Raw genomic sequence first — 17,400 nt, forward strand, 5'->3', positions numbered from 1 at the left:
GATCAGCGGTCATGTGATCACTGAACTCTCACCCTTGGAGCTGGCGGGGGACAGATGCAGTGTTGGACCAATGCTGCATCCACCTAGATAAGTATAATGGGGGAAAAAAAATAAAAAGCCATACTTCTCTTTTAATATCTGGTCTGGCTTGTTCAAACCTTCTGCCTGGCACACACCATGAGGTCATTTTGTTATTTAAAAGTTCTTTAAAACTGTTGTACTACATATACTTGCATTTCTGTATTTACTATGTGCCTTTCAGTGTGTCTCCCCAGAGCAGTAGTTTTTCTGATTTTGCTTATATGCTAATCTTGTACCAGAAGGTAAATGCATTTGACAGTTTTAGCAAATCCCCCTCTTTGATGTCTATCAGTGACATTTTTCTAGATCCACTCCTAGATATACTGGCCAACTAATTGCATCCATGTATTGATTATCATTATTATTAACATTGCAAATGTGTGCAAAGCTTTCTTCCATTGCAATGCTATAATAAGCGAATACAAATCCTAAGATATATGTATCCCTGTCCTATCCACTGATTTAACAGCCTATATAAATGACACAGTGAAAGTGTTAATAAAAGCCAAAAAAATGAATGACACAGTAGTGTAGCCTCTGGCTGTGCTGAGATTACACAAAATACACTCAGTCTAGAGGAGAACCTGCTCCACTGAAGACGACTAGGGATCTATTTTTAAACCAGCCCAATCCTCAGTCATGAGCATTCTGTAGCAGCAAGTGTGTGATTGATAATCCCAGCGAGGGGGAGATGCAGCCAGTGAGCGGGACACCTGACTAGTGTAGGAGAGAGCGGCCAGTGGAGGATGCTGCTACATCTTCTCCATCCATGAAGTCCACCATCGGGAGCTGTCCAGGTGCTGAACACCCCACACACAGCAATCTTTCCGGGATTCCTATGGCTTTAAGGGATCAATGGCAAATGAGATTTCCTTTAAACACATAACTTGGATGTTTTCTCTGGATCATGTACTAAATCCTGTATTTATTTGGGAATCAGTTGCTAATGCTTTCGTCTATTATACCCATGCAAGAATTGACTAAAGAAGGCTGCTGGTGGCTTCTTCACTCAATACCTACAATATAATGTGAAGAGCCTTGGCTTGGCTGGAGATTTTGCAGTTAGAGATCACCATGCTTTGTCATAAGGCAGGCTGGTTTTGCTGTCCTCGCTGACCGTATCGGGATCTCTGGAGAAGTGGAGCTTGGTGTTCAACTCATGGAAAACCTCTCCTCTTACAATGTCACCATCCACGTGTTGAACGCAGATCTAGATGTGGCCAGCACGGACTTGAGTCTCCGAGCCCTGACGGGCTTGCTGTTGTCCTTACTCATCTTGTCCACCCTCCTAGGAAACACGCTGGTTTGCCTGGCTGTCATCAAGTTCAGACACCTGAGGTCCAAGGTGACCAACTTCTTTGTCATATCCTTGGCTGTGTCGGATCTCTTTGTGGCTTTGTTGGTGATGCCCTGGAAGGCAGTCACTGAAGTGGCAGGGTATTGGCTGTTTGGGGACTTCTGTGATACATGGGTCGCCTTTGACATCATGTGCTCCACAGCTTCCATCCTCAACCTGTGCATCATCAGCCTGGACCGCTACTGGGCTATTGCCAGTCCCTTCAGGTATGAGAGAAAAATGACTCAAAGGGTAGCTTTCATCATGATCGGTGTAGCCTGGACTTTATCTATCCTGATCTCCTTTATACCAGTGCAACTTAGCTGGCATAAGTCCCAGGAGATAGATATGGAGCCTGATGCCACCAATCAGACAGAGAACTGTGACTCGAGCCTCAATCGGACTTATGCCATATCTTCCTCCCTCATAAGCTTCTACATACCTGTGGTCATCATGATTGGGACTTATACCAGAATTTATAGGATAGCTCAGACTCAGATCAGAAGGATCTCTTCTTTGGAAAGAGCTGTAGAGCACGCTCAGAGCTGCCACCCAGACTGTCCTCATGAGAACTCCTTGAAGACCTCATTTAGGAAAGAGACTAAAGTCCTAAAGACTTTGTCTATCATTATGGGGGTATTTGTTTTCTGCTGGTTACCATTCTTTGTTCTGAATTGCATGGTGCCCTTTTGTCACATTGATCTCCCCAATGACAGTGACCCAGAGCCTCCATGTGTCAGTGAGACCACTTTTAGTATCTTTGTCTGGTTTGGTTGGGCAAACTCCTCTTTAAATCCTGTCATCTATGCATTTAATGCAGATTTTAGAAAAGCCTTCACCACCATATTGGGATGTAATAGGTTCTGTTCTAACACAAATGTGGAAGCTGTCAACTTCAGCAATGAGCTGGTGTCTTATCACCATGACACCACTTTCCAGAAGGATATACCCGTAACTTTCAATAGCTCTCAGCTTCCCAATGTGGTGACTCAGGATCAGGAAGACTTGGAGGGACATTGCTTTGACCAAGTATCTATTATATCCAATCCACATGGAAGTAGAAGCCAAAAGAACTTATTATTGCCTACTAGTGTGCAGTTTGAATGTGAGGCTGAGATATCTCTGGAGACAATCACCCCCTTCACCTCTGCAGGACCCCTAGAAGGCCACCAACATACAGAAACCAATGAAGAAAGACAATATTCTACACAACTCTATTAAACCAGTAAAACTAACTGTAGATAATCAACCACCACACTCTGTAAATCGGCTGCTAATAAGTAGGGTTCTTCATTGCAGATATTCCCCAGTGGTATTCTATCAGATCAATAATGTAATCTATTATACAGTAGACATGCTATAGACAAGATTCAGGGTGTTTCTGTGTAATGGAATAGCAGAAATGCTTATAGCCAATTTGTGCAGGTCATATCTTAGACTGTCTGCAACAATAACATCTTAGAAAATCTCAGGGACTCGGTAATGTCATGCTATCCTGCTTACTGTGGTCAATAGTTAATATTTTAAGACATTACTATTATGAAAAAATTGTATTATTAAAATTGTATGTGGTAATATGTATAATCAATTTATTCAGCACACGAATTCCTATATTCATTCCATTATTACCATGTTTACATGCAGATCAAGCTGAAACAGAGGCTAGGACAAACTACAACACTGCCATGGGTGCTAGAACAGTTGCAACATTGTTGTAGCTATGGGAATAAAAGTGTTGCAAGCATCCCTGCAGTGTTACAGTTTGTCTTATCCTCTGTTACTTTTGATGGTCAGTTAGGGTGCTTTAAAATGTGAAGAAAGACATAATTATAGGCATGTAACAAATATGTTCATATATGGAATACTCTTATCACATGTATTAACTGCATTTGGTTATCAGGAAACAATAGATTGTAAAATTGCCAAGAGATTTAGTTGATTAAAGAAATCAAATGTTTTTTCAGTGGGTGGGTTGTATTCAGCATCCATAATTCAATTTTTTCACACAAGTGGAAACTATTAAGACATTTCAGAGGCTTAACCTTTAAGGTCCGAGTCTATGGCCATACAAATCACAGGCACTGTTGTTGTTTTTTATCCACAATGGGATTTTATTAACAAGGGCTCTAGTAAAAAGCTTTTAGTTAAAAAAAGCTTTTTACTTGAGCCCTTGTTAATAAAATCCCATTTCAGTACTACGTCAAACAGTGGGGTGCAGCAATATGTCAAGTGACAGACTGGCAACTGTTGTTTAGTTATATAAAGCGAGTGATAGAGAATTTATTATTTTTTTTTATGTACAGGAAAAAATAGTATAGCTAACAGTCAACTGCTAAAAGCATAAGGACATCTGGTCTTTTATTTTGCTTTCATAATATAAACTCTAAAAGAATGTGTCAAGTTAAAAAGCTTTTTCAAGAAGATTTACAAATATTATGAGAAGTGGAACTTAGTGTTCAACTCATGGAATACGTCTTCAAAGTGAATACAGCCTTGACTTTTTAACTAACCTAAGAGAACATTATCTTTGCAGTGAAAATTCTCTTCTTTAGTAATTCAACTCCATAGTAGCTAAAACCCGAACCTAGAAAAAATGTTCAGTTAAATGAAAATACCCTCAGCATTGAATCTGGTGAATACGAAGTGTAATCACAAACATGTAGAGGAGAGGGAATCAATGTAAAAGTGTGATTTTTGTTCAGGGGAAAATAAATTATTTTGGCAGTTGTTATTTAAATATCATGTGTTGTTTATCTGCATAGAATCAGGGGCTGATGAAACTGGTATCTACCTGGACACTGTAGAATATCATTTAATATATTCCCTTGCAGTGTAAAATGTGTATGACATTGTGACATTAATTCAGACACTGACAAACTTGTCAGGCAGCTGTTACTTGGTCTAGGTGAACCGCAGTTTGTTCAAGCAGATTTTGTTGGGGATGGATTGATTTTAATCTAATCCAAATAAAAAAATAACCCTATACAGAAACACCACTCAACCAGATAATAATATACCACAACAGTAGAAGAAAAATGAAATGCATAGACAGTTCTTCAACCACCAAGGATCCTTTTACATGTCAAACATACTTTCTCTGGGCATTAGGTATGTACACATGCTTTACAACTTCAAAAATAAATAAACCCAACATTTCATATTCCTGATATGTGCCTTCTGTATCATGTACTTGTATGAAAAAGTATTCTATTCTCCTTGTATTGCTTTCTTTGTGTGAAATCCCTGGTGTTCCAATCCCTCTGCTTTCCTATTAAAACTAATCACACTAGGCATTAGAGCACAGTGTGGTCAGTTCGCTTGCTGGGAGCTCAGTGTGCTCTCCTCCAATTATCAGACTTCTGCTGACACCCCTCCCCCCTTCACAGCCTTTCACTGCAAAGACCAGTGTGCTGCTACTTCTCCTCCCCCAGCTCTTATGCAGCTGAGAACAGGGGGTATGTAATCACATATAAAAAAGGATAAAACAGTGTATATAATGTTTTTTTGTATATGTATACAAATGTTTTGCTTTTCATTTCTATTTTAAACTGAAAGGGTTGCTTTACAAGGTGAGGGCTTACAATCACTTTAAATTAACATAATAACATTATATTTTGGATTTGTGTAAAAATTATTAAATATATGGACTACTATGTAAGCTAAAAACTATTTTCATTCATGAAAAACAAGCAACGGTTATTCTCCTTTACTGTCACTTGGTCAAAAAATAATTATTAATAATTATATTGCACAGCAATTCCACACCCTAACCATTAAACATATCGAAAAACACCCAGTCTCAACTATCCAGTTTTGTTTCATGAAGGAACAATATGGAGTATATTCACTGATACATAGCTGACATCTGAAGGATCTCTTTGCCTTTTAAAGCATGTTTCTGTCTTAACCTAGCAATAACGATTATATGCTAGTAGAGCATGTTATTGCAACATTGTTTCTAACCACAATATACTGTATACAATACAGAGTGGAAATTGAATAGCTAATAAAAGAGTGTTGGTTACATGCAGACACCTATGCATAATAAAAATTCAAACTTCAAACCTGTTTAGTGAAAATAAAAGATTCGTTATTTTGAAGAAAGGCAAAGATGATGAAGGGCCCATTTACATTTGTGCAGTTTGTTAGTGCCTTAAAACACCTGAAAACACATTATGTACAATGAACCAAAATGTCCCAAAAATCAGACAAGTCACAGCGGTTTTCCCACAAAACACTGCTAGGCACTTAGGTATATTGCCATGTGATGCAGCTTTAATTTGCCTTAATTTGTTGGGGTGCTATTCAAAATTAATGGCACCACAGTGCGTCAATGCATGTAATGTGCCTTTTCACCATGCATAAATGTAAAGTGGCCCTAAATGTATACCTAGAATCAATACCATTCTAAAGAGACAAGCTAAGATAACACAAGACATAAATTGAATGAAAGCATTAGTGAGAAATATATAAAAATGAAAACAAGATGACTGAAAAAGCATGGGAGCCAGAATGGTCAATAATACTATACTGGAACAGTGCAGGGAAAGAAAATAATATATAAGATTAATTATTTAATAAACAGTCCCCAGGGTAGCCACTACACTCTATGCTTGAGGCAAATGCCCAGGTGCTCAACCAAAATTAAATCCATTATAATTTCGCAGAGCTGGAATCCTCTGGCAGCCTGCAGAAAAATGTTCCACAGCAGGCAACCATAGAAGGCAGCTGTACTCAAAGTTGATATTTGTAGAGGGGCAAGGTGTAAAGTACAGCCTACTTTTCTAAAGTGCTTGGTGAGATATATAACACAGTAACGCAACCTGTTCACTTCAATACCCAAGTATTCCCTTGGGCATGACTGCATTTTTGTGTGTACTGTATTGTATTTAATTACAGATCATCTCACTTCACACTGTAGTAAATCGGATCCATGTCCCCCCTGCCACCATTCAGCTGATTTAAAATCATTGATCAAACAAATTCTTGGGCCTGTTTTCCTGAATCCTCCTTTGAGTTCCTTCCTTTACCATGGTGTAAAAATGTGTAAAATCTATCAAAGCTCAAGTGTTTAAGGAATACAACCATGCTGAAAAACCATTGTCTAAATCAGGGCTTAAAATTTCAAGTCCTGTGCTACTAGCCAGGCCTTCGAGTTATTCGCCAACAACAAACACACACAGGGACACCTGTACACACACACACACACACACACACACAGACACACACAGAAACATGTACACACACGCACAGAGACACATGTACACACACACACATACAGACACATGTATACACACACAGGCAGGTACAGACACCGATACACACAGATACATGTACATACACAGAAATACACACACACAGACACATGCACATATACACAGACACATGTACACACAGACACATGTACGTACATACACACAAACACACACACACGTACATGCACAGACACATGTACACACACACATACATGTACATACACGCAGACACATGTACAGATACACACATGTACATACACACAGACACATGTACTGAGCAAAATTTTTAGCGCTATATAAATATAATAATATAATAATAATGCACAATTGTACATGCATACACAGACACACAAACACACACACATGTACACGTACACACACACGCGCACCACCCCCCCCATAAAAAGTTGCAGTACTTCGTAGCTCACTCACAGATCCAGGTACTGCACTCTAGGGGGAGGCAGAGAGCACAGCACACACTCCTTCCTTTGCTTTCACTGCGCTCAGCTTTTGAGCAGTCTGACGGCTCCCAGTGCCAATGACAGATCCAGTCTGAGCTCTGAGCCTGCTCAGCAAGACGGCCCTGGGGGACACACTCGCCCCCACCATAATTTCCACTGGCCATTGGCGAGCAGGCGAGTGGAAATTTCAAGCCCTGGTCTAAATCACTCAAATAATCCATTGGGACTGCAAACTATTAATATCTTTGGAACAGGTATTTGCGCACTCCGAAAAGGGTTAAAAATGGTGTATGCGGCATGGACTAGGACTGAAAACAATGATCATGATGTAATGGGAATATATATGTGTAAAACACAATATCATTAGAAGATTGTTATATATATATATATATATATATATATACAGTGAAGGAAATAAGTATGTAATCCCCTGCTGATTTTGAATGTTTGCCCACTCACGAAGAAATGATCAGTCTAAAAATCGAATGGTAGGTGTATTGTAACACTGAGGGACAGAATAGCAACAAAAAAATCTAAAGAAATGCATGTCTAACAAATGATGCACTGATTTGCATGTTCATGAGGGAAATAAGTATTTGATCCCCTATCATTCAGCAGGATTTCTGGCTACCAGGTGTCTTTCATGCAGGTAACAAGCTGAGATTAGAAGCAGTCTCTTAAAGGGAGAGCTGCTCATCTCATTTTGTTACCTGTATAAAAGACACCTGTCCACAGGAGCAATCAAACAATCAGATTCCAAACTATCCACCATGGCAAAGACCAAAGAGCTGTCCAAGGATGTCAGGAACAAGATTGTAGACCTACACAAGGCTAGACTGGGCTACCAAACTATCGGCAAGCAGCTTGGTGAGAAGGTGACAACAGTTGGTGCAATCATTCGCAAATGGAAGAAACACAAAACAACTGTCAGTCTCCCTAGGTCTGGTGCACCATGCAAGATCTCACCACGTGGAGTGTCAATGATCATGAGAATAGTGAGGAATCATCCCAGAACTACAAGTGAGGATCTTGTCAATGATGGTCCCAGGCAGCTGGGACCACAATCACCAAGAAAAGAATTGGTAAAAAACTACGCCAACAAGGATTGAAATCCTGCAGTGCCATTAAGGTCCCTCTGCTCAAGAAAGCACATGTCCAGGCCCGTCTGAAGTTTGCCTCTGAACATCTGAATTATGCAGAAGAGGACTGGTTGAAAGTGTTGTGGTCAGATGAGACCAAAATCAAGCTCTTTGGCATCAACTCAACTGTTTCGAAGAGGAGGAATGCTGCCTATGACCCCAAGAACACCATCCCAACTGTCAAACATGGTGGTGGAAACATTCTGCTTTGGGGGGTTTTTCTGCTAAGGGCACAGGACAACTGCACCGCATCAAAAGGGACGATGGACGGGGCAATGTACCTTCAAATTTTGAGTGAGAACCTTCTTCCCTCAGCCAGGGTATTGAAAATGGGAAGTGGATGGGTGTTCCAGCATGACAATGACCCAAAACACATGGCCAAGGCAACAAAAGAGTGGCTCAAGAAGAAGCATCTTAAGGTTCTGGAGTGGCCTAGCCAGTCTCCAGACCTTAATCCGATTGAAAATCTGTGGAGGGAGCTGAAAATTTGAGTTGCCAAACATCAGCCACCAAACCTTAATGACTTTTAGAGGATCTGCCATTCGGAGTGGGTCAAAATCCCTCCTGAGATGCGTGCAAACCTGATGGCCAACTACAAAAAACATCTGCCAACAAGGGATTTGCCACCAAGTACTAAGTCATGTTTTGTGAAGGTAATCAAATACTTATTTCCCTCAGAAAGGGAGTAGAGAGAGGGATATGCATAATGTAGTTGCCACTGGTATTATATATTATTGCTTTGTACATTACTGTAATATGCTTTAAAGTTTAAGCTTTTATAGTTTTTAATTTTGCATGGTATATAGGCAATTAGAAGCCAGATTTTATTTACTGCTATTTATATAGATAATGATTTCTCTTCTATCAATTCTGTCAATCTTCATTTCTTCTGGGCTTGGTTGCCTATTGTATCAGCAGGTTTATTTACACAGTAATTAAGTCAAATTAAAAGTCAGGCTGGATGTTATTAATAATCACTGCTTAAACCACATTAAACCACAAACCCCTTGGGCTTATGTCCATCACAAGTAATTGGGAACACAGTCTGCTGTTCTATAACACTTCCCAACATCTTTGTTTAAAGCGCTATGTTCTGTTTATTCAATGTATTGATTTTTCACATCTTATCTATTTTTCTTGTACAATAATAAAATAGAATGTCTTGCTATATACTTGATAGTGAAAAAGGAAGTATTATTCACTGTAAAATCCTTGGAGAAATGTATTACTGAAATGCAAACATTACATTATAATTAGAGATGAGCGAAGAAATGAAAAATTCGATTCGACTGATTCGGCGAATTCGTGGACAATATTCGATTCGAGTCGAATAAATTCGCTGTGAATTTAACTTAAAAAAGGGTGTTTCTAGGCTTCAGAGAGACTTAATATTAGTGCAGAACACTGTACCTTTAATTTAAATGCCCTTGGAGTCTGCTGGGGAAGAGAAATAATACTGTCTGTCAGTATGACATGCAGATGAGTGCCGTCGATCTTAGAATCACTGCACACTTCACTCCTTTGGCCAGTCACGGGGCCAAAACCAGTGTTTGGAGCCACAGTGTGGCGGTGGAGGCAGCAGCAATGGGAGGCCATACAGCAACCTATGACAAAATGGAAACCAGCAGGAGCGTGAGGAGACCTGAAAGTGGCACATGGCAGAGTGGGAGCAATGGGAGGCGGTACAGGGACCCAGGTCACACTGTGGGCCCAGCAGCAGCGTGACCAGGCGGTACGGGGGCCCATGGCCGATATGGGGCTTGGTGGCACCTATGGAAGGCCTGTAATCTGCCAGCAACCTATGACAAAATGGACAACCGCAGGAGTGTGAGGAGATTTCAAAGTGGCACATGGCAGAGTGGAAGCAATGGGAGGCCGTACAGGGACCCAGGTCACACTGTGGGACCAGCATCAGCGTGAACAGGCGGTACGGGGGCCCATGGCCGATTTGACCTCATTCATCCCATAGTCCTGCCGACTCACGAATAGCGTGGCCTCCTCAAAGGGCCTGAGCAAGCGCAGGTGTCACACATGAGCTGACAATGGCTGACATCTAAGTTACACAGGGAGTACCTTTATCCGCTTTTAACATCAGGAAATCTGTGATGGACTTTAGCTGTTCGTAAAGGCGGTCTAACATATGTAGGGTTGAATTACACCTTGTTGCAACGTCACAGCATGAGGAGTCGGTACGGGGGCCCATGGCAGATTACATGTCTGGCAGCAGCAATGGGAGGCCCGTAATCTGCCAGCACCCTATGTCAAAAAATTTAACACACCAGCAGTGTGAAGAGACCTGAAAGTGGCACATGGCAGCAGAGTGTGGCGATGGAGACAGCAGCAATGGGAGGCCGTACAGGGACCCATGAGAGACTCTGGACTTGGCAGCAGCATGAGGAGGCGGTATATAGGGGCCCATGGCAGATTAGGGGCCTGGCAGCAGCTATGTGAGGCCCGTAATCTGCCTGCACCCTATGTCAAAAAATTTAACACACCAGCAGTGTGAAGAGACCTGAAAGTGGCACATGGCAGCAGAGTGTGGCGATGGAGACAGCAGCAATGGGAGGCCGTACAGGGACCCATGAGAGACTCTAGACTTGGCAGCAGCATGAGGAGGCGGTATATAGGGGCCCATGGCAGATTAGGGGCCTGGCAGCAGCTATGTGAGGCCCGTAATCTGCCTGCACCCTATGTCAAAAAATTTAACACACCAGCAGTGTGAAGAGACCTGAAAGTGGCACATGGCAGCAGAGTGTGGCGATGGAGACAGCAGCAATGGGAGGCCGTACAGGGACCCATGAGAGACTCTAGACTTGGCAGCAGCATGAGGAGGCGGTATATAGGGGCCCATGGCAGATTAGGGGCCTGGCAGCAGCTATGTGAGGCCCGTAATCTGCCTGCACCCTATGTCAAAAAATTTAACACACCAGCAGTGTGAAGAGACCTGAAAGTGGCACATGGCAGCAGAGTGTGGCGATGGAGACAGCAGCAATGGGAGGCCGTACAGGGACCCATGAGAGACTCTAGACTTGGCAGCAGCATGAGGAGGCGGTATATAGGGGCCCATGGCAGATTAGGGGCCTGGCAGCAGCTATGTGAGGCCCGTAATCTGCCTGCACCCTATGTCAAAAAATTAAACACACCAGCAGTGTGAAGAGACCTGAAAGTGGCACATGGCAGAGTGTGGCGATGGAGACAGCAGCAATGGGAGGCCGTACAGGGACCCATGACAGACTCTAGACTTGGCAGCAGCATGAGGAGGCGGTATATAGGGGCCCATGGCAGATTAGGGGCCTGGCAGCAGCTATGTGAGGCCCGTAATCTGCCTGCACCCTATGTCAAAAAATTAAACACACCAGCAGTGTGAAGAGACCTGAAAGTGGCACATGGCAGAGTGTGGCGATGGAGACAGCAGCAATGGGAGGCCGTACAGGGACCCATGACAGACTCTAGACTTGGCAGCAGCATGAGGAGGCGGTATATAGGGGCCCATGGCAGATTAGGGGCCTGGCAGCAGCTATGTGAGGCCCGTAATCTGCCTGCACCCTATGTCAAAAAATTTAACACACCAGCAGTGTGAAGAGACCTGAAAGTGGCACATGGCAGCAGAGTGTGGCGATGGAGACAGCAGCAATGGGAGGCCGTACAGGGACCCATGAGAGACTCTAGACTTGGCAGCAGCATGAGGAGGCGGTATATAGGGGCCCATGGCAGATTAGGGGCCTGGCAGCAGCTATGTGAGGCCTGTAATCTGCCTGCACCCTATGTCAAAAAATTTAACACACCAGCAGTGTGAAGAGACCTGAAAGTGGCACATGGCAGCAGAGTGTGGCGATGGAGACAGCAGCAATGGGAGGCCGTACAGGGACCCATGACAGACTCTGGACTTGGCAGCAGCATGAGGAGGCGGTATATAGGGGCCCATGGCAGATTAGGGGCCTGGCAGCAGCTATGTGAGGCCCGTAATCTGCCTGCACCCTATGTCAAAAAATTAAACACACCAGCAGTGTGAAGAGACCTGAAAGTGGCACATGGCAGAGTGTGGCGATGGAGACAGCAGCAATGGGAGGCCGTACAGGGACCCATGACAGACTCTAGACTTGGCAGCAGCATGAGGAGGCGGTATATAGGGGCCCATGGCAGATTAGGGGCCTGGCAGCAGCTATGTGAGGCCCGTAATCTGCCTGCACCCTATGTCAAAAAATTTAACACACCAGCAGTGTGAAGAGACCTGAAAGTGGCACATGGCAGCAGAGTGTGGCGATGGAGACAGCAGCAATGGGAGGCCGTACAGGGACCCATGAGAGACTCTAGACTTGGCAGCAGCATGAGGAGGCGGTATATAGGGGCCCATGGCAGATTAGGGGCCTGGCAGCAGCTATGTGAGGCCTGTAATCTGCCTGCACCCTATGTCAAAAAATTTAACACACCAGCAGTGTGAAGAGACCTGAAAGTGGCACATGGCAGCAGAGTGTGGCGATGGAGACAGCAGCAATGGGAGGCCGTACAGGGACCCATGAGAGACTCTGGACTTGGCAGCAGCATGAGGAGGCGGTATATAGGGGCCCATGGCAGATTAGGGGCCTGGCAGCAGCTATGTGAGGCCCGTAATCTGCCTGCACCCTATGTCAAAAAATTTAACACACCAGCAGTGTGAAGAGACCTGATAGTGGCACATGGCAGCAGAGTGTGGCGATGGAGACAGCAGCAATGGGAGGCCGTACAGGGACCCATGAGAGACTCTAGACTTGGCAGCAGCATGAGGAGGCGGTATATAGGGGCCCATGGCAGATTAGGGGCCTGGCAGCAGCTATGTGAGGCCCGTAATCTGCCTGCACCCTATGTCAAAAAATTTAACACACCAGCAGTGTGAAGAGACCTGAAAGTGGCACATGGCAGAGTGTGGCGATGGAGACAGCAGCAATGGGAGGCCGTACAGGGACCCATGACAGACTCTAGACTTGGCAGCAGCATGAGGAGGCGGTATATAGGGGCCCATGGCAGATTAGGGGCCTGGCAGCAGCTATGTGAGGCCCGTAATCTGCCTGCACCCTATGTCAAAAAATTAAACACACCAGCAGTGTGAAGAGACCTGAAAGTGGCACATGGCAGCAGAGTGTGGCGATGGAGACAGCAGCAATGGGAGGCCGTACAGGGACCCATGACAGACTCTAGACTTGGCAGCAGCATGAGGAGGCGGTATATAGGGGCCCATGGCAGATTAGGGGCCTGGCAGCAGCTATGTGAGGCCCGTAATCTGCCTGCACCCTATGTCAAAAAATTAAACACACCAGCAGTGTGAAGAGACCTGAAAGTGGCACATGGCAGCAGAGTGTGGCGATGGAGACAGCAGCAATGGGAGGCCGTACAGGGACCCATGACAGACTCTAGACTTGGCAGCAGCATGAGGAGGCGGTATATAGGGGCCCATGGCAGATTAGGGGCCTGGCAGCAGCTATGTGAGGCCCGTAATCTGCCTGCACCCTATGTCAAAAAATTAAACACACCAGCAGTGTGAAGAGACCTGAAAGTGGCACATGGCAGAGTGTGGCGATGGAGACAGCAGCAATGGGAGGCCGTACAGGGACCCATGACAGACTCTAGACTTGGCAGCAGCATGAGGAGGCGGTATATAGGGGCCCATGGCAGATTAGGGGCCTGGCAGCAGCTATGTGAGGCCCGTAATCTGCCTGCACCCTATGTCAAAAAATTTAACACACCAGCAGTGTGAAGAGACCTGAAAGTGGCACATGGCAGCAGAGTGTGGCGATGGAGACAGCAGCAATGGGAGGCCGTACAGGGACCCATGAGAGACTCTAGACTTGGCAGCAGCATGAGGAGGCGGTATATAGGGGCCCATGGCAGATTAGGGGCCTGGCAGCAGCTATGTGAGGCCTGTAATCTGCCTGCACCCTATGTCAAAAAATTTAACACACCAGCAGTGTGAAGAGACCTGAAAGTGGCACATGGCAGCAGAGTGTGGCGATGGAGACAGCAGCAATGGGAGGCCGTACAGGGACCCATGAGAGACTCTGGACTTGGCAGCAGCATGAGGAGGCGGTATATAGGGGCCCATGGCAGATTAGGGGCCTGGCAGCAGCTATGTGAGGCCCGTAATCTGCCTGCACCCTATGTCAAAAAATTTAACACACCAGCAGTGTGAAGAGACCTGAAAGTGGCACATGGCAGCAGAGTGTGGCGATGGAGACAGCAGCAATGGGAGGCCGTACAGGGACCCATGAGAGACTCTAGACTTGGCAGCAGCATGAGGAGGCGGTATATAGGGGCCCATGGCAGATTAGGGGCCTGGCAGCAGCTATGTGAGGCCCGTAATCTGCCTGCACCCTATGTCAAAAAATTAAACACACCAGCAGTGTGAAGAGACCTGAAAGTGGCACATGGCAGAGTGTGGCGATGGAGACAGCAGCAATGGGAGGCCGTACAGGGACCCATGACAGACTCTAGACTTGGCAGCAGCATGAGGAGGCGGTATATAGGGGCCCATGGCAGATTAGGGGCCTGGCAGCAGCTATGTGAGGCCCGTAATCTGCCTGCACCCTATGTCAAAAAATTTAACACACCAGCAGTGTGAGGAGACCTGAAAGTGGCACATGTTTGAGGCATGATTCATGGCGGATTTAGTCAGTTGTGTCAGGAACTGGTGGTTTGAAATCCAGACTAATCCACGCCTGATTCATTTTCACAAACGTGAGTCTCTCCACACTTTGGGTGGACAGTCGTGTCCTCCGCGGAGTTACAATACCTCCTGCCGCACTAAACACGCGCTCCGATGCCACGCTACTGGCCGGGCATGACAGCCTTTCAAGGGCAAATTCAGCTAGTTGGGGCCAAAGGTCAAGTTTCGTTGCCCAGTAGTCAAGGGGATTGTCTACCTCGGTTGGCAGGGTGCTGTCCAAGTAGGCCCAAGCCTGTTGTTTGAGCTCCTGCTCCAGGTCCACCTGATGCTGCTGCTGCTGCTGCGGCTGGTTAGTAGTTTCCTCACTGCGCTGGTGAAGAAAGCTACTCATCATCGACTGCAGACTGAGGCAGCCACTGCTGGTGGAGCTGCCACTGCTCCTACCACCCCACCCCTCCCCTGCTGCCATGCCAGCGGAACGCGAGCGCACAGGGCCCACAGTGTCTGAGGATGGACGTTGGCGCACAAAGGCAGAGACCAACTGACTACATAGGTGGTTTTTATAGTACGTAATTTTGGCCTCCCTCTCAGCAGGTGTGAAAAAGGCCACCATTTTGGACCGGTAGCGAGGGTCCAACAAGGTGGACAGCCAAAAGTCATCCCTCTGTCTGATGGTTATTATTCGGCTGTCGCTACGCAAGCAACCGAGCATGCTATGGGCCATTTGTGCCAAGGAATGCGAGGGACTCCCTGCCTCCATCTCCACAGCATACTGCCACGGTGCGTCTGGGTCCTCTGTCTCCTCCTCCTCCTCCTCTACCAGATGCTCCTGCTCCTCCACTCCTGTCCGCTGAGTGGAAAAACCACCCATTTCACTCAATAATTCCTGAGCACAAATGTCCTCCTCTACCTCCTCCTCTTCTTCCTGTCCTGCCCCCACAGGGGTCATGTGGCGTTGAGATCTGTGCGCCACGTCTACCGCACCCTGACCAGCCATTGTTAACAGCATTTGTTCCAGGACGTGCAACAGAGGAATGACGTCGTTCATCCCATAGTCCTGCCGACTCACGAATAGCGTGGCCTCCTCAAAGGGCCTGAGCAAGCGGCAGGTGTCACGCATGAGCTGCCAATGGCTGACATCTAAGTTACACAGGGGAGTACCTTTATCCGCTTGTAACATCAGGAAATCGGTGATGGCCTTTCGCTGCTCGTAAAGGCGGTCTAACATGTGTAGGGTTGAATTCCACCTTGTTGCAACGTCGCAGATCAGGCGATGCTGTGGAATTCCGTTCTGCCGCTGCAGCTCAATGAGGGTGTTCTTTGCGGTGTAGGAATGGCTGAAATGCATGCACAGTTTACGTGACATTTTAAGGATGTCTTGCAGTGGGATGGTGGATTTTAGGAACCGCTTGACAACCAGATTGAACACGTGAGCCATGCATGGCGCATGGCACAACCTTCCTTGACGCAGAGCAGACACCATGTTCTTTCCGTTGTCAGTCAACATGGTTCCGATTTTTAGTTTGCGCGGAGACAGCCATCTGTCGATTTCTCTGTTCATTACACTCAGCAGTTCCTCCCCTGTGTGACTACGTTCGCCAAGGCATACCAGGTGCAGCACAGCGTGACACCGTTGCGCCCTGCACATGTGATATGCCGGTCGGGTAATGGGACTTGGCACGGGGGTGGCGGCTGAGGACACGGCGGAAAAAGAGGTGGTAGAGGCGGACATGCTTGCTGGACCAAGGACGTGCAAACGTGGAGGCAAAAGCGTCGTGACCTGTCCAAGTTGCTGGTGCGGCTGTGCCGGCACCACGTTCACCCAGTGGGCCGTAAATGACATGTACTGTCCCTGACCGTAGTTACAGCTCCACACGTCGGCGCTGCCGTGCACTTTGGCAGAGACCGACATGCTCAAAGACTGGCCCACCATCTCTTCTACATGTGAATGCAGGGCTGGCACTGCCTTTTGGGCAAAGAAATGACGGCTTGGCACTCTCCACCGCGGCGCGGCACAAGCCATCATTTCTCGGAAAGGTGCTGAGTCCACCAGTTGGAAAGGGAGGGACTGCAGCACCAGCAACTTGGACAGGAGGACGTTCAGCTTTTGCACTGTCGGGTGCGTGCTCGCAAACTGTTGTCTCTTGGATACGGATTCCAAGAAAGACTGTTGACGGAATCCGAGAAGAGGAGTAGCAGGAGAAGGAGCATCTGAACGAGCGGAAGATGCCAATGAGCGACAACTCCCCTCAGCAGAGGTGTTGGAGCCTTGACTGGCTGATAGAGGGCGATTGACGACTTCGGGTGACGGAGCAAGTAACGGAGCGGGTGATGGAGCGGGGGCTGGGGCAGGCAGAACCGCCGTATGTTTATCACGGTTTTCCCAGGCCACCGAATGGTGACGCTGCATATGCTGACGCAACGCTGTAGTCCCAACATGGGCCCCCTGGCCACGCTTGCATTTCTGGCCACATAGTCGACATACGGCTAC

General features: G+C 46.3%; 1 protein-coding gene across 1 annotated transcript; it reads left to right on the top strand.

The window, feature by feature from the left end:
• Window positions 1–727: 727 nt before the first annotated feature.
• On the top strand, window positions 728–4,584 carry LOC149454163 (dopamine receptor D1.S). The gene has a single exon (XM_089687784.1). It carries the CDS (start codon window positions 1,241–1,243, stop codon window positions 2,636–2,638), a length of 1,398 nt encoding a protein of 465 aa, XP_089543910.1. The 5' UTR covers window positions 728–1,240; the 3' UTR covers window positions 2,639–4,584.
• The last annotated feature ends 12,816 nt before the right edge of the window (window positions 4,585–17,400 follow it).

The sequence above is a fragment of the Staurois parvus genome, unplaced genomic scaffold, assembly GCF_062004578.1.
Source record: "Staurois parvus isolate SC_StPar_1 unplaced genomic scaffold, SC_StPar_1.0 ptg000437l, whole genome shotgun sequence".
Taxonomy (NCBI): Eukaryota; Metazoa; Chordata; class Amphibia; order Anura; family Ranidae; genus Staurois; species Staurois parvus.

Excerpts from the sequence above, each read along its gene's own strand:
- LOC149454163 (XM_089687784.1), top strand. The coding sequence starts at position 1,241 with ATGGAAAACCTCTCCTCTTACAATGTCACCATCCACGTGTTGAACGCA.